Genomic DNA, 18288 nt, shown 5'->3' with positions numbered 1-18288 from the left:
CAATGAACGATTTGCCTAACTTACAGCCTTTGCCCTGAGTACTGTGGGGAGGTTGACATTCCCTGAAACATAATTAATATACCTTTCAACAATGCTGAACAAAATAGCTTTCTTAAAATTTCGATTAGATGTGTTTTAGGGAATGATGCGCTTGGGAGGGGGAGGTCTGACTGCCCTCCATTCACTTTTGAATCATAGAAAGGGAACTAAAAATTCTGACTTCCAATCAAATGAGCTCCATCCGATCCTAAGCTTATGCAATCATACTTTCCATAAGAACCTTATATGCCTCAGGGGCATAACTTACAACCCTTACCCCAAGACTCTGGGGGATTGTGTCAACCCTAAAGGCCTTGTTATATTATCTTTGGACTATTCTTTAACAAATGGCTATCTCAAAATTTCTGTAGGATGAATTTGGAGAAAAAACGACGTGGGGCGGGGGCTGCCCAATTACTTTGTCTTAAAAAGGGCAATAGAACTTCTGATTTTCAATCCAATGAGCCCCCTCCAAAGTTTATACAACCACCCTTACCATTAACACCCTGTATGCACTTAGGGATAACTTACAACCCTTGCGCCGAGGGTTGTAGGGAGGGGGGTGTCATTCCCAAAGACATAATTGAGAATCTCAACCCTAAAGGCCTTGTTATATTATCTTTGGACTATTTTTTGAACAAATGGCTATCTCTACATTTCTGTAGGATGAATTTGGGGGAAAAACGACGTGGGGCAAGGGCTGCCCTCCAATTACTTTGACTCTTAAAAGGGCACTAGAACTTCTGATTTCCAATTCAATGAGCCCCCTCCAAAGTTTATACAACGACCCTTTCCATTAACACCTTCTATGCCCTTGGGGATAACTTACAACTCTTGCGCCGAGGATTGTGGGTGTCATTCTCAAAGACATAATTTCCAGGCCTTTCAACTATGCTGGAAAAAGCAGCTATCTCAAAATATTGATTGGATGTGTTTGGGTAAATTATGAGCATGGGGGGTGCTTGTTACCCTTTAGTCACTTTTAACTATTGAAAAGGGCACTAACCTTTCAATTCCAATTGAATGAACCCTTTTCAAAGTTTCTACAACAACAAATGGCCATCTCAAAATTGCTGGGTGTGGGGAAGGGGTTGCCCTCCAGTCACTTTCGACTATTAAAAAGGGCACTAGACCTCTCAATTTCCGATCGAATGAACTTTTTTTTAAGTTTCTACGACAACTCCTTTGATACCAACTACCCTGGTCTAAAATAAACAAACAAACGAACCAAAAAAAAACAAATAATACATTGTACCCCCATCCTTCGCTACTTAGATTCAAGAATGGTAACTGTTACTTTGGCCAATCTTTTTGCTACAATTAATTGCAAAAACAAATTTACGGGAATTTCGAAAAAAAAGCTAGAAGCACTTAATTGAAAAGATATTGCAAAATCTATATGGGTACAGGAGCGTAGCTCCAGCATTTTTATTGGGGAGGGGGAGGGGCCCACATCTGAAGAGTCAATGGGCATGGAGTGTATATTAACTTTTCTCCAAATTATTCGGGGCGGGCAACTACCCCCCCCCCACACGACGCAACTGTATGGGTGCATACAGTATATGTTTTTCTTTTTCAGTGGTACATGTTACGTCACAGTATATCTGTGAATAACAATACATTTTTTTTACTTCGTAAAAGGAAATAATTAAAAATTTCACAGAAAGTAGAAATAATAATAATTATTTAAGCTATCGTAATACATTATCTATTTACAAAATTACAAACCAATACAGCAATGTACTTCTGCAGTATTCTAAAAGAAATAATAGTTATCACATTTGTATCCCGGGATCTTTTCTGCCCAGATAAGTCCAAAGGCACTTGAGGAGAATTGGAGATATTTAAAAAAAACTTCGACAAAAGATTTGCTTTTTATTCCCGGCTGGCACTTATTAAGGGTTAAAAAACCACTTCTCGCAAATATCTCCTTGTACCATTTCTGAATGGTACAATTCGTTTATGCAAAGAAAAAAAGAAAGAAAGAAAAGTGAAGAATGAAAGAAGAGAAACTGATAAAAGAGGAAATTTTGCTACTCTAACACAGTCTGCTTTACATTGACTAATATAGGCTATTTTCCTACTTAAAATTCGCTGCTTTAACCGAAAACTCACAGATCCACTTTTGTCAAGCAGAATAGGAAATATTCAAGATAACTTTTATTCATCAAAACTGGGATTTCAATTAAAGGCCTTGATTTATTTAGATCCAATCTCAAGTCACAGTTAATTATAAAGCTTTTTGCTAATGTCGTTTATTAATAACTACAAAATAGAAAATAATGATTAGGGTAGCATGCAGAGAGCAGGCAGACTTCAATTACATATAATTTGCTTCAAAAAAAAAACAAAAAAACGCTTTTACTATTTTGATCAATAGTCTGCGTTGCACAGTACCAATATCCCCAATCTCCAGTACCAATCTCCTAATTCAATGCCTTCGGGAGTGCAATGCGTGATTGGGGGGAAATCATCAAAAGCAGCTCATGGTTTTCGCCCACATTTCTCCAGATACTCATTTGCAGCTGTGTCGACTCTGGCTGAGCTTACAGAGTCACGACACCCGTTTCAAACCAAATAAACAGTGACACCAGGACTCAAGCCCTTTACCTCTGGGCTCCAAGTCTGGAGGAAGGCTCAATAACATACAGCTTAAATAAATATAAGCTAATCAAAACATCCTACCTTTTAGCAAAAATTGGTTCTTCTATCTTTGGCCCCATACAAACAACAGAAAAAAAAATATATGAAAAGAAAACATTCCTAATAACTTTATTCAGTCTTTTGCAAAATTCTGAGCAATACTAGATGGCATTGGTTGTTCTTATCTTCTCAAGGACAAACTTGAGTTGCCTCTCTAATCATTTTCTCACTCTTAAAGCTAAGGGGTTTAAAACAGTGGTGGTCAGCTTAAATGCTTAATATTTTTAAAATACTTGGGATAGTTTCAATAATTGCCACAAGAAGGGATTCATAATTTTGAAATTGGGAAATGGACTTTACAGCATCAGCTGCCTTTATTTCTTTTTTCCTCAGCCAAAAACAAAGACGAGGTACTAGCATTATTAGCATTTACAGTTGAGCAACTACAAAGTAAAAACACTGGATACGAATCTGGCAATACACATAATCTGACCTCAACCTCCAATCCAAAACAATTTGTCCAAAAGCAAGTTACAAATTTCGGCATAATCACAATTTTCCGTGTTTCAATTCAATGCACCCACCTCAACTACCCAGCCCTGGGTCCTACTATAATACGTAACGCCCTAATATTTTCATTGAGCTGCCAGTCATTGTGCATATAAGCCTACAACTGACAAGGAGAAAGGCTACTCACGTTCTCCCAGGATAAATTATTGGCGTGTTCATTCCTTTCTCCTTCCATTGTGAAGGTTTTTCCAGTGCCTGTTTGACCATATGCAAAGACAGTGCAATTGTATCCTGCTAGCACTTCTTCAATCATTGGAGAAACAACTGACTTGTAGACATCAACCTGTCAGAAGAATATTTGTAAGAACTTAAAATATATCATACAAACACACTGTCTACTTGAAGATCCTAATTAAGGGAAAGGTGGGGGTTTCAGTGGGGGCATTTTAGGCAACTTTTGTATATATTTTCCCTCAAGAGTCCAATTTTTACATCATATTCACTATGGATAACCAAAGAATTTGGCTCAAATAATGCAACTAATAATTATACTTGACTAGCAAAACTGATGATAAAAAAAGTATGATTTGTTTCAAGCAATAAAATTGAATAGAGGGACCATTAAGAATCAACAAGATTTTCACAACTCAGATTTATGAAAAGCTTACAGTTTTTGAAATTCTATTTTATCATTGCATCAATAATATTGATGTTTGGACTCAAGACTGTATCCAGGGCAGAGGTTAGGGAGCTCGACCCCCCCCCCCCAAAAAAAAAACACTTGTTCAAATCGCAAAAACATAATAAAAATGAGTAAAAACACATTTTTATGCCCCCCCCCCCCGAACAAAAATCTTGGATACGCCTTGTTTGAACTTAAAGGTAAAAGAAACAGCAAACAAAAAGAGTTCATAAAGCAAAACTTAGCAAATGAACACCTGCAGCAAACCATAATTGCAGCTACATAAATAAATCACCATGGAACAACAAGAGCCTAGTGTAAACATAATTTTCTAATAATGGTGAGGGGTATTAAGGGCCATAACGGTGAGGGGTATTAAGCGCACTAAGAAGGGAGCACTTCAAATTCTTCTACCCTAGAAGACCAGAAAGTGCAACAATTTCTAACATTTGGACAAAATCTGATGCTTTTCTGGCCAAAAAAAAATAATAAATATCAGCCACAGGGTTGTCAACTTTTCCCCCCAAGAATGTGTCCTCTAAACATCCAAAAATGCATCATTTTTAGCTAAAATGTATCCATCTTGAAATCTCACAAAAACTACAGTTTTTTTTACTAGTGGTATTATCAATGAAAAGACCCTTCCTAAACCTCTTTCAAAGCAGTCAATTAACATTAAATATAATGAAAATGAAAAAAATTCATATAAGATTCATACAAGATGACTTGGTAAGAAAGCACAAAACCATATGAACATTTAAATACCTTACTTTGGAGAAAAGCATTTACTTCGACAACTCTGACAAAACCTGGATGCTCAAAAAAAAGAGAGGGAGAGAGAAGAAACACTACTTTGGTGAAAAGTGACACTTATTTTTACCAAAACATATATTCAGTTGGGAAATGTTTCATGTATGTTATAAATTTATAAAATATGTCTCTTCTACACCACACATCTTCAAGATGTGTCACTTTTCTGTTCCCTCCAGTAAAATTTTTCAGGCTCCCTTTATGGATATCATAGGTACAAAGTTATAGGATGCTGTAAGCTTTGGATGTTATTATATCCAGTCTTTCTTAACGTTTCGGTTCTCAAAAACAATTAAAAAAATTGCTACGAGGCTTCCCCTATTTTTCAGCAGCATGTATCTTTGGTCTCATATTCCTTGGTAGTATATTCCCAAACAATTCTTATCACAGTAATTTATTCTTAACACATTCCCCTATTGTGCAGTAGACTTTACTGTCTTTTTCATTTGTGTTAAACTTGGTATACCTGCCCGTATTTTCAATCTACTTGATGGTTTCACAGCAGGTCTGATTATTGTGGGGGAGGGAGGCCAAAGGGTTTTCTAGGCAAGGGAAGATTAAGGAAGACAAAAGTGCAAATCAAGGGTTAAATCTTTCCTGATGTTCCTATAGGACCTCTTTTGTTCTACTTTTTGGGAGCCCCCCCCCCTCCTTAGCTAAAAGCACTGTCAAGGAGGATCTAAAAGAGTTCCAATGTTTTAAATCAATTTTGGTTAGCTCTATATATGCACTGATAGTAATATCCTAGCTACAATGACACTTTCCATAGGTTAACAATGCTAGTTTTTACAAAAAAAGAAGATAAACTAGCAACTAAAGATGTGCCAACCATGCTTTGCAGTTTTGAGCATCAACGGTGCACACTCACTGGTATAGTGGGCTTTCCCAATGTAAACCAGCACAATATAGAAGAAACTCTACACATACCATTTCCCCATCTTGAAATAAATCCTGCTTAGTTGTGGGAACAAACTTAATGAGTCTACTCTACACATACACCTACTGTCATCACAAAGGACCTTGAAACAATAGTTTTTATCTTTGAAAATTCCTAGCACTGCTCGCATATGTTAATTACATGAATTCTAGGCTAAAATGGCAGAACATGGAACTGTTTTGTAGCTGTCAATCTGCTTTATTGCTATGCAATTGAACTGTATCCAACCACCAATCATGTGACTCTTGACCACTGTGCTTTTTATCTTTCAAGTTGAATCCTTTCAGTTTATTAGTGTGCAGAGTTGGCAGTGTAGGAATACCCCAACCCATCCACAGCTGAGCAACAGCAACAGAAGATCATTTGATGTAATAGGGCTTGTAGTACCAATATTTGGGGATATGCTCAGCATAGCTTGGCACAAAATCAGAAGATATTTCAATCTTACAGCTTCCAACAGTACCATTATCTGCTCATAACCCCATTTGCATAGCTTGCTTGGGTTTTATTGTTTTAATGAAACCTTTGATGAGGAAATCTACTTGCCTACATAATGACTATAATCTTGAGGAATTTTTAGATGTTTTTTTGACAACTTCGATAAATAGTCACATTTTATAGGTTTGGCATTGCATAGACCAATATTTTTGTTGGAGGCTGCCAATTTCCTTAAATTGGTTAAAATAATTTTGGCTAATATATTGATTTTTATATAATTAGAAAGAAAGAAAAAAGGAAAGACAGGAAGAAAAGACATAGAGACAAAGAGAAAGATTTTACTCAAAGAGTAGCAAAAGGAACTCACTCACAGAAAGGTGATTTGATAAAGCATAAAGATTTTACAACAAACTACCAATATTAGAATAAAAATAAATATCTAATAAAAATATATGTTAATAAGAAGTTTCTTAACTTCTTGGGTAATATGGGCTCAACTGGTAATACAATTAGTTGATGAAAAAAAAAAGCATGGTGTCAGACAGAGCCATCTGCCCTGAAAGGGTTAATATAAAAAATAAGTTCATATAGACTTGAAAAGAGGGATGTCTGTATCATAACACACTTATATAACAATCTAGAGTGAAAACTAAACATAACTCTTGCACTTTTGTTATCTTTATGCATTGATACAATATGTCAAAAAATCAAAACGTCATACCTGCTTTGACTCCTGCCCAAAAACCTTGTCAAATGTAAAAGTTTTACTCATAGTGGCTTTGTCCAGAATTTCCAGCTCTTTTGTCCCTCGTGCTGACACAACAGTAGGTGAATATCTTGCTCTTTCCTGTCCATTCTGTGGTCTAAAATAAATATACACATTTATCATATATGCTTCAACTCAATTTGCAGTGAGATTTTACAAATACTTAGATTTTTCTAATATATAAGCCAATCAGAAAATCCTTGAAAATTATAATTGACTCAAATTAATGCTAGCAAAATCTATGTCTTCATATCTTATTGTGAATGGAACATTATCAGCATACAACCAAGAATCATATAGGAATGAGAAAGGTTTCTTAGAGGGAATTGGACATCAGGTGACTACAAAGGAGACATTTGGCCATGATTATTACTCTGTCTTTAAATTGATCTTCCCCCCTCTTTTTGTTTGTAACCATAAAACAACTCAAAGATAGAATAAGCCTTTTGTTATTTTGATGGTTTTACTTCCAAGTCAATTCACTTTGTCTCTCCATTTGGCCTATTCTTTTTTTCTTTTTTACTATTATACTATGAAAAAAAATAGTATGATTTTTTTAAGATGCTTTATTGGATATTCATTTTTATGAGAGATACAGGGGATGGATTGTTTTTAAAATTATTTGTGATGGTCAATTATCTAACTTTTTGTGCTTCAATATTTTATAAGACGAAATAGTTTTTTTTTTGGTGGGGGGATGAGGGGGTGGCTATTTTCCTTTCTTTATTCAATGTACAATGACTACATCTGTATACTTGTTTTTATTGCAGCATTGAAAGAAAAAAAATAATTGGGGAGTGTGAATATTGAGTATTTGCCCCTCTTTTTAGAACACAAAAATTAAACAGAAAGTACAAGATTAAGGGAATTGTTCCTCTTTTCTGTCAAAAATAAAGTCTATTTTTCAACATTTTGCACACACCTTAGATTTTCTTTTACTATTAAGTGTTGTTGAGGATCTTAGGACCAACTTTATTCAGCATTTATATTAATGATGCACCAACCACAGTCAAAATAAAATAAATCTTTATGCTGATGACTCCAAACTCATTGGACCTGTCAATACACCCAATAAGAGAGTCTCTATGCAGAATGACCTGTGGGTACTTTCCCATTGGGCAACTTTGTGGAGGCTTGAATTCAATGTAAATAAATGTTGAACAATCCACTTTGGAAAGAAAAATGAGAAATGCCCTTATCATATGTTAGGGATGGATGGATCAAGACAGACTATTATCTTGTCTGAAGTGGAGAGAGACTTGGGGATCATAGTCAATAAAGAATAAAATTTCACTATACACACACAAGACAGCAGTAGCCAAAGCACTCCAAACCCTGGGCATTATAAAAAGAACAATCACTAGTAGGTCACCTATGTTGATGACTAAATTATATAAGGCATTGGTCAGGCCTAATTTGGAGTTTGGCATGTGTGTTGCTAGCCTCCTCAACAAAGGTGACCAGCAGAAGTTAGAAACAGTTCAGAGACAGGCCATAAAAGCAATTGAAGGATGCAAATACTTAAACAACTCATCCTGTCTGAAGATGCTGAAACTTCCCACTCTTGTCTACAGACATAAAAGGGGCGATATTATTATGACACATAAGCTCCTGAATTATAACTTTCCATTAAATAGGCTATTTCAACTTGACCAGTCTGCCACAACTGCCAGTCTGCCCAGGGGCATAGTTGGAAATTGTATCAGAAGAGAGCTGCCATAGACTATGCAATAACTTCTTCACTTACAGAATAGTGATTTTGTGGAATTCTCTCACCAAAAAAATCAGTCACTACCCCCAGCACTGCTGCCTTTATAAAAGCTGTTGGTGGAGAATGGTCATCAAAGCTGCAGCAAACTGAGTGGGATGCCATTGAGAGGTCTAACCATTATCATCCCTTACCAGCAATTCTACAGGATCTAATCCTTATTTCACTGGACAATGCAATTCAAGGTAATTTAAGCTAATTAGATCAACATGAAGATTCAGATCAATGTCTTCTTGCATTTGCAATAGCTGATAAGGTATGCTGATGGAACTTCAATTATTCAACTATCTTTATCATTTCATAGCAACAAAATGCAATTGACCAGTCAGATTAAGCATAAAATATTTGTTAAAGAAAGAGACAACCTAATAAAAAAAAGCAATGGATAAAACTTATTTTAGGGCTATATCTAGCCCTACTAGGGAGAGAGGGCATAGAATTGTCATGACAGCCTAGTGACAATTATATTTGGAAAGAGTGTTGATCAAGGAATCAAATGGTGCTTTTTTTTCCCCTAGCAGGCCAATCCCAACTAGCCTAGTTTGGTACTTATTGGTCATATAGTAAACACTCAGAAAGTGAAGTTCAATTAATACCAATGAAATCAAACAAAATATGATGAAAATATAATAGTTTAGAAACAAATTTAGGCTATATATCTGAACATTAGAGAGAGGGAGGAGGGTGAGGCATAGCTTATATTATACTAACCTAACCAAACCACCAACTAAGTACTTAAATAAGATATAGCTAGAATTTATTTTCCAATCAAGCCAAAGCTAATTGTGTGGTAAAGTTTCTTGTGTCATGTTTGCAACATCCACAATTGAAATTCTGTAGGGTTTATTATATAGCCAATAAGTACCCCTAGTTTTAGCTAGTTTATCTTTTAAACTATCAAAATCATGTCTAAGACAAGGAACACAATGTCTTTCTTTATGAATATAGCCTCTACTTTGATGAAACATTTGTCTAAGATTAGGTACTGTCCAAGGAGTCTACTGGGGGTTTTACTCTTATATTTTGCTTTTTCTATTTTTTTGCTTATATTTTTTCTTGTTCCATCTTATTTGTGTCCAAAGTTAAAAATAGTATCAGCCAACTTTGTATATAGCATAGGACACCTGAAGCAAAATTAATTACAGCACCCCCTTCCTGACTTGAAAACAAATGAAAAAAAAGCCCTATCCACTACACTTGGGGAACATACCAGTTGATGTTTTTTTATACTCTTTTGGAATATAATAGCCATTGTACTCAGAAATTCAATTTTAAGCCCTTTATAGAACCTCAAACATTATACATTTGTCTCTTGTTTTTGGCAAAAGAAAAGGATTAAAAACAATAACTCTTGTTTTGTGGATTTATAGAGCAAAGTAGCCTATGTCCCAGGAAGGTATTTTGAAGTACCTACCTCAACTCCTTTTCTCTCTTGTGGGCAATGACCTTTAAGATCCTTGTTTTATAAAAATAAAATCTTGCAATATGGATCTTCTGCTTAAATGAAGTACAAAAAAAGAATTTTAAGCTTCATAACTTAACTCAATCATGGTTTATAGGGTTTCAAAACCTAACCTCTTTCTGAGATAGTAAGAAGTCACTCAACTAGAATTTTACCAAATGGAATTGATCAAGGTTATGAAACTGAATACAATTTTGTTGTGCTTTTAAGCAGAAAATCTATTTTGCAAGGTTTCACCTTTATGGGTGAAACCCATAACCAATCATAACCAATCATAGTTTATAGGGTTTCAAAACCTAACCTCTTTCTGAGATAGTAAGAAGTCACTCAACTAGAATTTTACCAAATGGAATTGATCAAGGTTATGAAACTGAATACAATTTTGTTGTGCTTTAATTAAGCAGAAAATCTATTTTGCAAGGTTTCACCTTTATAACACACATAGCCTATTTTCAAAGGTCATCAAAGATCAGGGCCCTCTAGAGGGAGAAGGAGTGGAGATAGTTGCTTCAAAATACCTTCCCAGGACATACTTTAGTCTGTAGATTCATCCCTGAAAGTTTCATTTTCCTAGCCCAAACCCTTTCTGGGATAGCAAGAAGTCAATTAACTAGAATTTTACCATCTATGTTATAAGGTTTTAAAAGTATGCAAATACATTTCCTAAATTAAAAAAAAAATTATATTTTTGCCCTTAAGAGGGAGAAGGAGTAGAGATGGGTACTTTAAAATACCTTCCTGGGACATACTTTAGCCTGTAGACTCTTCCCTGAAAGTTTCATTTTCCTAACCTAAACACTTTCCAAGATACCAAGAAGTCAATTAACTAGAATTTTACCAGATAATTATTTCATTCAAAAAGAGCATAAAGTAGGTATTGAGTTGTAGGTTATGTTCACTTAATTCACAGCTCAGTAATGCAAACATCTCTAAATTTACCCACTGACCACCCTTCCACCTTTGAACAACCGTGATGAGACTATACCCAGCCACTAGGAGAGGGGCTGGCCACGGTTAAACTAAAACCAACTCTAGTCATCCAATGAAATTGTTGGAACAGGGCTCTAGGATCCTAGGCCTTACCACCCAGAAGTTCTAAGGGAATGACACATTAGCAGGTATACTAAACTTATAGCTACCTGACTCTGACAAAAACTTGAATATGATCTTTTTTTGACATTCTAAACTTTCAAGTTCTATCAGAATTTAAAACACGAAAATCGTTGAAAGTTATTTTGAATTTTCAAATTAGATATGTTCTGGAAGTTAATGAAATCCGTAACACTGCTCGAAATAACTAAAGTGAAATCCTTAATCTTTTTCTCAGAAGACAAATTGCTTTTGGAGGACAAAACTGACCTGGAACAAATGAAAATTTAATTTAAAATTAATAGGATTGGATAGATTAAAAAGAGGAGCCAATTATCAGTGCTAGCCCAGCACAAAAGTAAGCTAAAAACAACAATCAACTCAAAGCTAAAAGAGCATGTATGACCAAAAATACAGGTCGGGCTACCGCCTTTAAAATCCTCTTTCGGGGGGGGGGGGGGGGTAGAGGAGAGGGGATATTTAATGATATAAATTGAAGATTTGATAATTTTTCGCTTTTTAAGGGATACAGCCATTGTGAAAAGAATTTTGCGCTGAACAATATTCAACTTGAAATTTTCGAACAGGACACACAATTGGTATACTAATCAGGTGAAATTCGGTTTTAATGAACAAGTGTGGTTTTTGGTATGGATAATGCTAATATATTTAATAATTATGTAACTAGCGTTAAAATAGTCGCATATGATTTAACTTGCCACCGCACCATTTGGCCCCATTGCAGAAACATCAATAATATAGTCAAGATAAGGAAAATCAATATAATTGTGTTTAATATCTTTCTAAGGACATCAAATCAGGGAATTTCTAGTATTCTGGTTTTGGTTTTTTACATTTTAGCAAGCTATGTAAGTTTCGTTGGCAATGGAAAATAGGTTCAATCATTTAGCTTAACATCTGAAAATAATTGTTATTTTATTTGATTAGTGAGGTAAACTGAGGTTTAATTTTAGTTTCAGTTTCGCTAAAAAAAATAAAACAAAGATTCCCTTAGAATTTCACATTTCTCTCCGTCCTCCCGCTATCAAATTTCGGAAATAATAACAAAAATAGAATGGAGATTCTTAGGTTCGTTTGGAGTAGTGTAAGATCGTGCTTATCCTGGCTAGCTATGTGTTCAAATAGGTGCATTTAGGTCACTACATAAGTAATTGTGCTTTTTGGGATTGTGGGATATGCATTGTATTTATTGTCGGGAATAATCACGAAAATGACAAGTCGGATGTCAAAGTCAACCCATTCAAATGTGGTGCTGATGTTTGTTTTTAAGGGGATTAATTCCAGATAAAAATCTTGTTCAGTTGAAGCTAACGTATATTGGCGGAGATATGTCTTCTGAATACGGCATCAGGACTGTATTAAAGGGAGAGTTTAAACCCTCCTTGACTTTCCAAGAAATGTTTCCCCAACTAGTAAATTAGTCATAAAAATTTAGGAAAATAACATTTCTCCTTAAAAACTAAAGAATATTTCCCAACTCGTAAAGTAATCTTAAAAACCCAATTAAAACCACAATCTCCTTCCTCCCCAAAATATAATTCATTTGGTAGTCCTCTCTTAAAAACTGTTTTGTATGATTTTCTAATAAAATATAACTGATTCTCTGAATTATTGCCAGGTTGATTGGCTTTAGGTTCATAGGTTTTCAAAATGAAGTAAGTTAGATTTTAAACTTTTTTTTTTTAATTTAAGACGTTTTAAATAAATTCTTTAAAGCGCTATAAAGCAGGATAATTTTCAAGTCTATTAAGGGTCAGTGCCCTTTTAAAAAACAAAAAAGAAGTACCCCAATAGTAATTGTTTCATTAACACGATAAAGTTTTAGTTTGATTTTTGATAACACTATGAGAGACAAGGCTAATGCGTTGCTTATAGAAAGAGCCATAAGCCTTCAATATTTTATTAATATTTTTTTCTCCCAGAGACACTTCATGCGGAAGAGATGATCGTATAAACTTCGGAGGGAGCTCATTCGATTGGAAATTGAGGGTTTTAGTGCCCTTTTTCAGAGTCAAAAGTGATCGGAGGGCAGCTAGCCCCTCACGGCTTTTTGATCGGAGGGCAGCTAGCCCCTCACGGCTTTTTGATCGGAGGGCAGCTAGCCCCTCACGGCTTTTTCCCCAAATACATGTGATAATTATTTTGGGATAGTTAATTTATTAAAAATAGTTCAAAGGTCAGATAACAAAACTTTTAGGTCGGAACAACCCCGCCCCCCCTAGAGCCCTGGGCAGGTGCCGTATGTTGTGCCCTGGGGGCATATTTGGTCCTTATGGAAGGGATACTTGAAAAACCTGAGAGGGGGGTTTATTTTACGAGAAATTGAAAATTCTAGTTCAATTTTTAATTAAAAAGATATCGGAGGACAACAAGACCCTGAGGGTATATATGGTTATTATGGAAGTAGTGCTCGTATAAACTTCAGAGGGGCTGATTTTACAGGGAATTGAAAGTTTTAGATCAGTTTCTAAGAAGATCAGAGAACGGCTAGACCCCCTACACCCTCTTCCCCCAACCCATCCGATAAAAGATCTGAGATGGCAATTTTTTCAAAAATAGTTCAAAGATCAAGCAACAAAAACTCTGAGGTCGACACCACCCCCAAAGCCCGGGGCGGCATTGTAAGTTATGCCCTGGGGGCAGATATGATTGTTATAGAAGGTTTACTCGTATAAAATTCAGAGGGGGCTCATTTCATAGGCAATTGAAAGTTCTAGTTCACTTTTTAAGAGTCAAAACATATCGGAGGGCAACTACCTCCCACCACGCCTATTTTCTCGTCCGATGAAAATTTGGAAATAGCCTTTTGCTAAAGTTAGTTTAAGCATCAGATAATAAAACTAAGGTTTATTCAACCCCTTAGAGCCCGGGGCAGGCATTGTAAGTTATGCCTTGCGGCCATATTTGGTTCTTATGGAAGGAGTAGTCATATAAACTTCAGAATGGGCTCGTTTTGTCAGAAATTGAAAGTTTTATTTCCCTTTTTTAAGAGTCAAAAGTGACCAGAGGGCAATACCCCCCCCCGTGCCCACTTTTCCTCAAATGCATCCGATCGCATTTTGTATATACCCATTTTATTTAAAATTGACCAAAGGTCACATAACGAAACTACAGAAAAAAACAACTGCCCAGCACCCAGCAGCAAATGTAGTAAGTTATGCCCTGGGGGTATATAAGGTTCGTATGGAAGGGATGGTCGCATAATCTTTTGAGGGGGCTAATTGGTTTGGTAATTGAAAGTTCTAGCTCCCTTTTTAAGAGTCAAAAGTGACAGGAGGGCAAATAGCTCCCTCTTCAACGTCCTCTTTTCCCAAAATCCATCCGTTGAGATAGGTGTTTGCTCATAATAGACCAAAGATCACACAACAAAATTCTGGAGTTGAAACAAGCTCGCCCCCCAACAAAAAGGTTATTATCTTACCTTACCTTAGATCCTCCAGAGCGAGGAGTGGCTCATAGGGCGTCTACGAAACCTCGCCAGACATCTCGGAGCTGAGCTGCAGCCGTGACCTCCTCCCACTGTGGTTGAAGAGATAACTCCGCATTTCTCAGGTTTTGGTCGTACTGCCGTCGTAAGCTGTGTCTTGGTCGACCTCTTTTTTGCCTCCCCTCGGGACGCCAATCATATACTGTATTCGGGAGTCGATCCTCTGGTATACGGAGGACGTGGCCAAGGTATGTCCATCTCCTACGTTTCAGAAGGTCAGGAACTAATGGCTGACCGGTTCGTCGGCGAACTTCTATGTTGGTGACCTTTTCCTGCCACGATATGTTCAGGATTCTCCTAAGGCACATGTTTTCAAAGGCTAGGACACATTTCTCTAGCTGGGTGTTTAGTTTCCAGCATTCACTAGCATAGAGGAGGATGGACATCACATTGCTATTCAGGAGGCGGAGCTTCAAGCGCATAGAGTATTTACTACTGCGCCAGACTGGTTTCAACTTGCTAGAAGCCGATGTCGCTTGTCCAATTTTCCTCTTGATTTCGTTGGCTATTTCACCATCGTATTCGATCCAACTCCCGAGATATTTAAATTCCTTAACCTGCTCAATAGTTTTATTTTTGCAATTTAATATGAGTGGGGAGTCAGATGTGGCCATACTCTTTGTTTTACTGACATTTACTGCAAGTCTCATTTTATCAGCCTTTTCGTCTATGGCGTCGAGTAGCAGCTGCAGTCGCAGTTTCGCTTCTTCAAGAAGATCAACGTCATCTGCGAAGTCCAGATCAGAGATCTGTCGGCTGCTAATCTTCACTCCAATGCCTGAAGACTGCCGTAGAATATAGTCCATTACAATGACAAACAGAAACGGGGATAGGACACACCCTTGTTTGACGCCAGACATTATCTTGAAGAAACGCGTGTCCCCATATTCTGTGCGTACACAGCATTCACTATCCTCATATAGTGCGATTATCATTTTGACTAGTTTATCAGGTACTCCGTAATATTTCAAAATCTTCCATAAATGTGTCTCGGTCAACAGAATCGAACGCCATTTCAAAATCAATGAAGAGCAGGTACAGCTTTTTGTTCCACTCTCTGGACTCTTACACCATCAGTCTAAAAATGAAAATAAGATCAGAGCAAGACCTACCAGGTCGGAACCCATGTTGCTCTTCCCTGAGATGTGAGTCTAGGGCTGCTCTTAGGCATTGTAGCATTACTGAGGCTAGTATTTTACTAGGCACAGACGTCAAATTGATGCCCCTCCAATTGTCACAAATTTGTGCATCGCCTTTCTTGAAGAGTTTGACCAGTATACCTCTGGTCCAATCTTTTGGGACTTTTTCGTTGGTCCAGATGGCCACTAAAAGAGCAGTCCATACGAATATGCAGGCTCGAAGGGACACTTTCAGCATCTCTGCCGTGATCCCATCGACTCCAGGTGCACGTCCATTTTTCAGCTTTTTCACAGCTGTCGTCACTTCTTCCGTGCTGGGTGTGTCAGCACTTACGTCAATTTGTAAAAATGGCATATCCGGTACTGTTTCTGGATCATCAGGTCTGGGCCTATTTAAGACTTTCTCGAAATGTGAGGCCCATCTCTCGTCAGCTTTCTGTGGATCCGAAATAACGTCTCCATTTTCATCTTTTACAAGGGATGTACGATTTATTTTCTTTCCAGCTATCTCGTTTGTTAGTCGATAAACCATTTTTGAGTCTCCTTTCTTTGCAGCTTCTTCTGCAAGCGCTGCTTTTCTCTCAATGGCAATTCTTTTGTCTTTCCTTGCAATTCTCTTCACCGCTTTATCCTCTTCTTTGTAGCGAAGCTGTAATTGGGCTTTTTGCTCTGGGCTCGACGTATTCAGGATAAGCGTTCGGGTCTCCTTGCGTTTACTGATGTATTTCCAGGTGTCATCCGATATCCATTCTTCTTTCTTTCTTTTCTTGAAGCCAAGGTTGGCCTTCGCAACGTCATGGTACACACTCTTGACTGAGGTCCATGTATTCTCAACATCAAAGTCATTGGTTTTGTCGAGCAGATTTAACGCTTCAAATCCGTTATGTAGAGATATGCAGAAGTTTTTGCGGATGTCAGGATCTTTCAGCTTATCGGTGTCAAATCGTTTATGTGCTGCAGTGTTAGTTTTCCGCTTCTAAGCTTTCAGTTTGATTCTTACTTCGGCTATCATCAGGATGTGATCTGAATTAACATCCGCTCCTTGAAAACCCCTCACGTCACATAGGCTACTTCTCCAACGTCTTGACATGAGGAAATGGTCGATTTGATTCTTCGTTCGGCCGTCGGGGGACACCCATGTGTACTTGTGAATCGTTTTATGGTCGAACATACTACCACCTATTATCAAATCGTTGCTTAGTGCATAATCGATTAGGAGTGTGTCATTCTCATTTATCTCTCCCATGCCATGTGGGCCCAGAACTTCAGGGCAGTACTGGCGGTCTGCACCAACTTTAGCATTTAGCTCGCCAACCACGCAGAGTACATCATACCTGGGAACGTCTTTGGTGACCGAGTATAGCATGTTATAGAAAGCATCTTTCTCCTCTTCATCAGTTTCGTTAGTTGGAGCGTAGCATGCGATGATGGTCATTTTTGTGTGATTTGATACGAAGCGAGCTGTCATTATACGTTTGTTAACTGGGTTCCAATTTGTCATTGCTTTGTGTGCAAGTGGCGACATCAGAAGTCCTACACCAGTGTGGTGGACGGAAGGTGACCACTAAATGCCATGACATATCCATCACCGAACTTCTCCAATCCATTTCTAGTCCACCTTATTTCACTGAGAACGAGTATATCGATGAGGTATTGTCTCATCTCTTTAAGAACTTGCTCTGTCTTGGATATCTGGTTCATCGTTCTCACGTTCCAAAAACCCATCTTTAGATTCTGTTTCGCAGTCAAAAATCGTTTCCGGGGGCATGCAGGGGTCGGTATCTGGGGAGGCGATGTATCCGAGGCTGTTGTTCAGACGTTTCAGTTGCAGTTGTTTTTCCCCCGAGGGTTGCCCCTCAAGGTCCCGAGTGTGGGTTGCAAGCCCAGAGCCCAACCCTCCTCATTTGCGGACTTGGGACCATCATGCTTCCCCCGACCTCTGTGGGGCAAGGATCCTTACATGGTTGAGTTATACTTTTTTTTAAAGGTTATTAATAATATTTTATTCCAAAAATCAAAAGAGCTGATAACTCTACCTTCCTCCATGCTCCCACCACAAGAAAATCATGGGAAGTGGCCCCTGTCACTCCCTCCATGGCTCGATACACCCCAAAAATACTTATGACCAGTCCCGCCATCCACTCTTAGCATCAAAACCAACCACCTAATATTCTCCCACTAGCAGAGCATCTGTATATATATGTGGGTGTGGGTCCCACATGAGTAGTGATAGTATAATATTTTTGATGACGACCCTGTCCCTTCAAATCCCGATCATTACACTTTTTTTTAAAATTTTTCAAGACGCAGATACATGTCACTTCATAGGAAATGCAGTGGCGTCATTTGGGAGGGGGCAGCTGTCCCCAAGCCCATTAATTTGCAGAATATACTATAATTCATTGCACAAAAATTGGATGTATGTATGTTGGATGTACGTTGTCCGAGCATCCAATTTCACTGGGAGCCCCGAGCATCCAATTCCATTGGGGGGCCC

At 37.6% G+C, this 18288-nt stretch overlaps 2 protein-coding genes across 2 annotated transcripts in view; both read right to left on the bottom strand.

Moving 5' to 3' along the window:
• Window positions 1–11311, bottom strand: part of LOC136025253 (kinesin-like protein KIF11-B) — a 208655-nt gene extending 197344 nt beyond the window's left edge. Inside the window, 3 exon segments of the mRNA XM_065701097.1 lie at window positions 3380–3535; window positions 6781–6922; window positions 11195–11311. Coding sequence (XP_065557169.1) covers window positions 3380–3535; window positions 6781–6922; window positions 11195–11235 — 339 coding nt within the window. The 5' untranslated portion in view covers window positions 11236–11311.
• Window positions 11312–15717: 4406 nt separating this feature from the next.
• On the bottom strand, window positions 15718–17259 carry LOC136025532 (uncharacterized). The gene is made up of 2 exons (XM_065701562.1): window positions 16965–17259; window positions 15718–16661 (listed from the first exon to the last, which is right to left on the bottom strand). The coding sequence occupies exons 1-2, from the start codon at window positions 17257–17259 to the stop codon at window positions 15718–15720; spliced, it is 1239 nt and encodes a 412-aa protein (XP_065557634.1).
• Window positions 17260–18288: the final 1029 nt, after the last annotated feature.

Source organism: Artemia franciscana, chromosome 3 (assembly GCF_032884065.1).
Source record: "Artemia franciscana chromosome 3, ASM3288406v1, whole genome shotgun sequence".
NCBI lineage: Eukaryota > Metazoa > Arthropoda > Branchiopoda > Anostraca > Artemiidae > Artemia > Artemia franciscana.
Note: the sequence above shows the minus strand (reverse complement) of the source record. Positions and strands in the feature narration are given on the sequence as shown.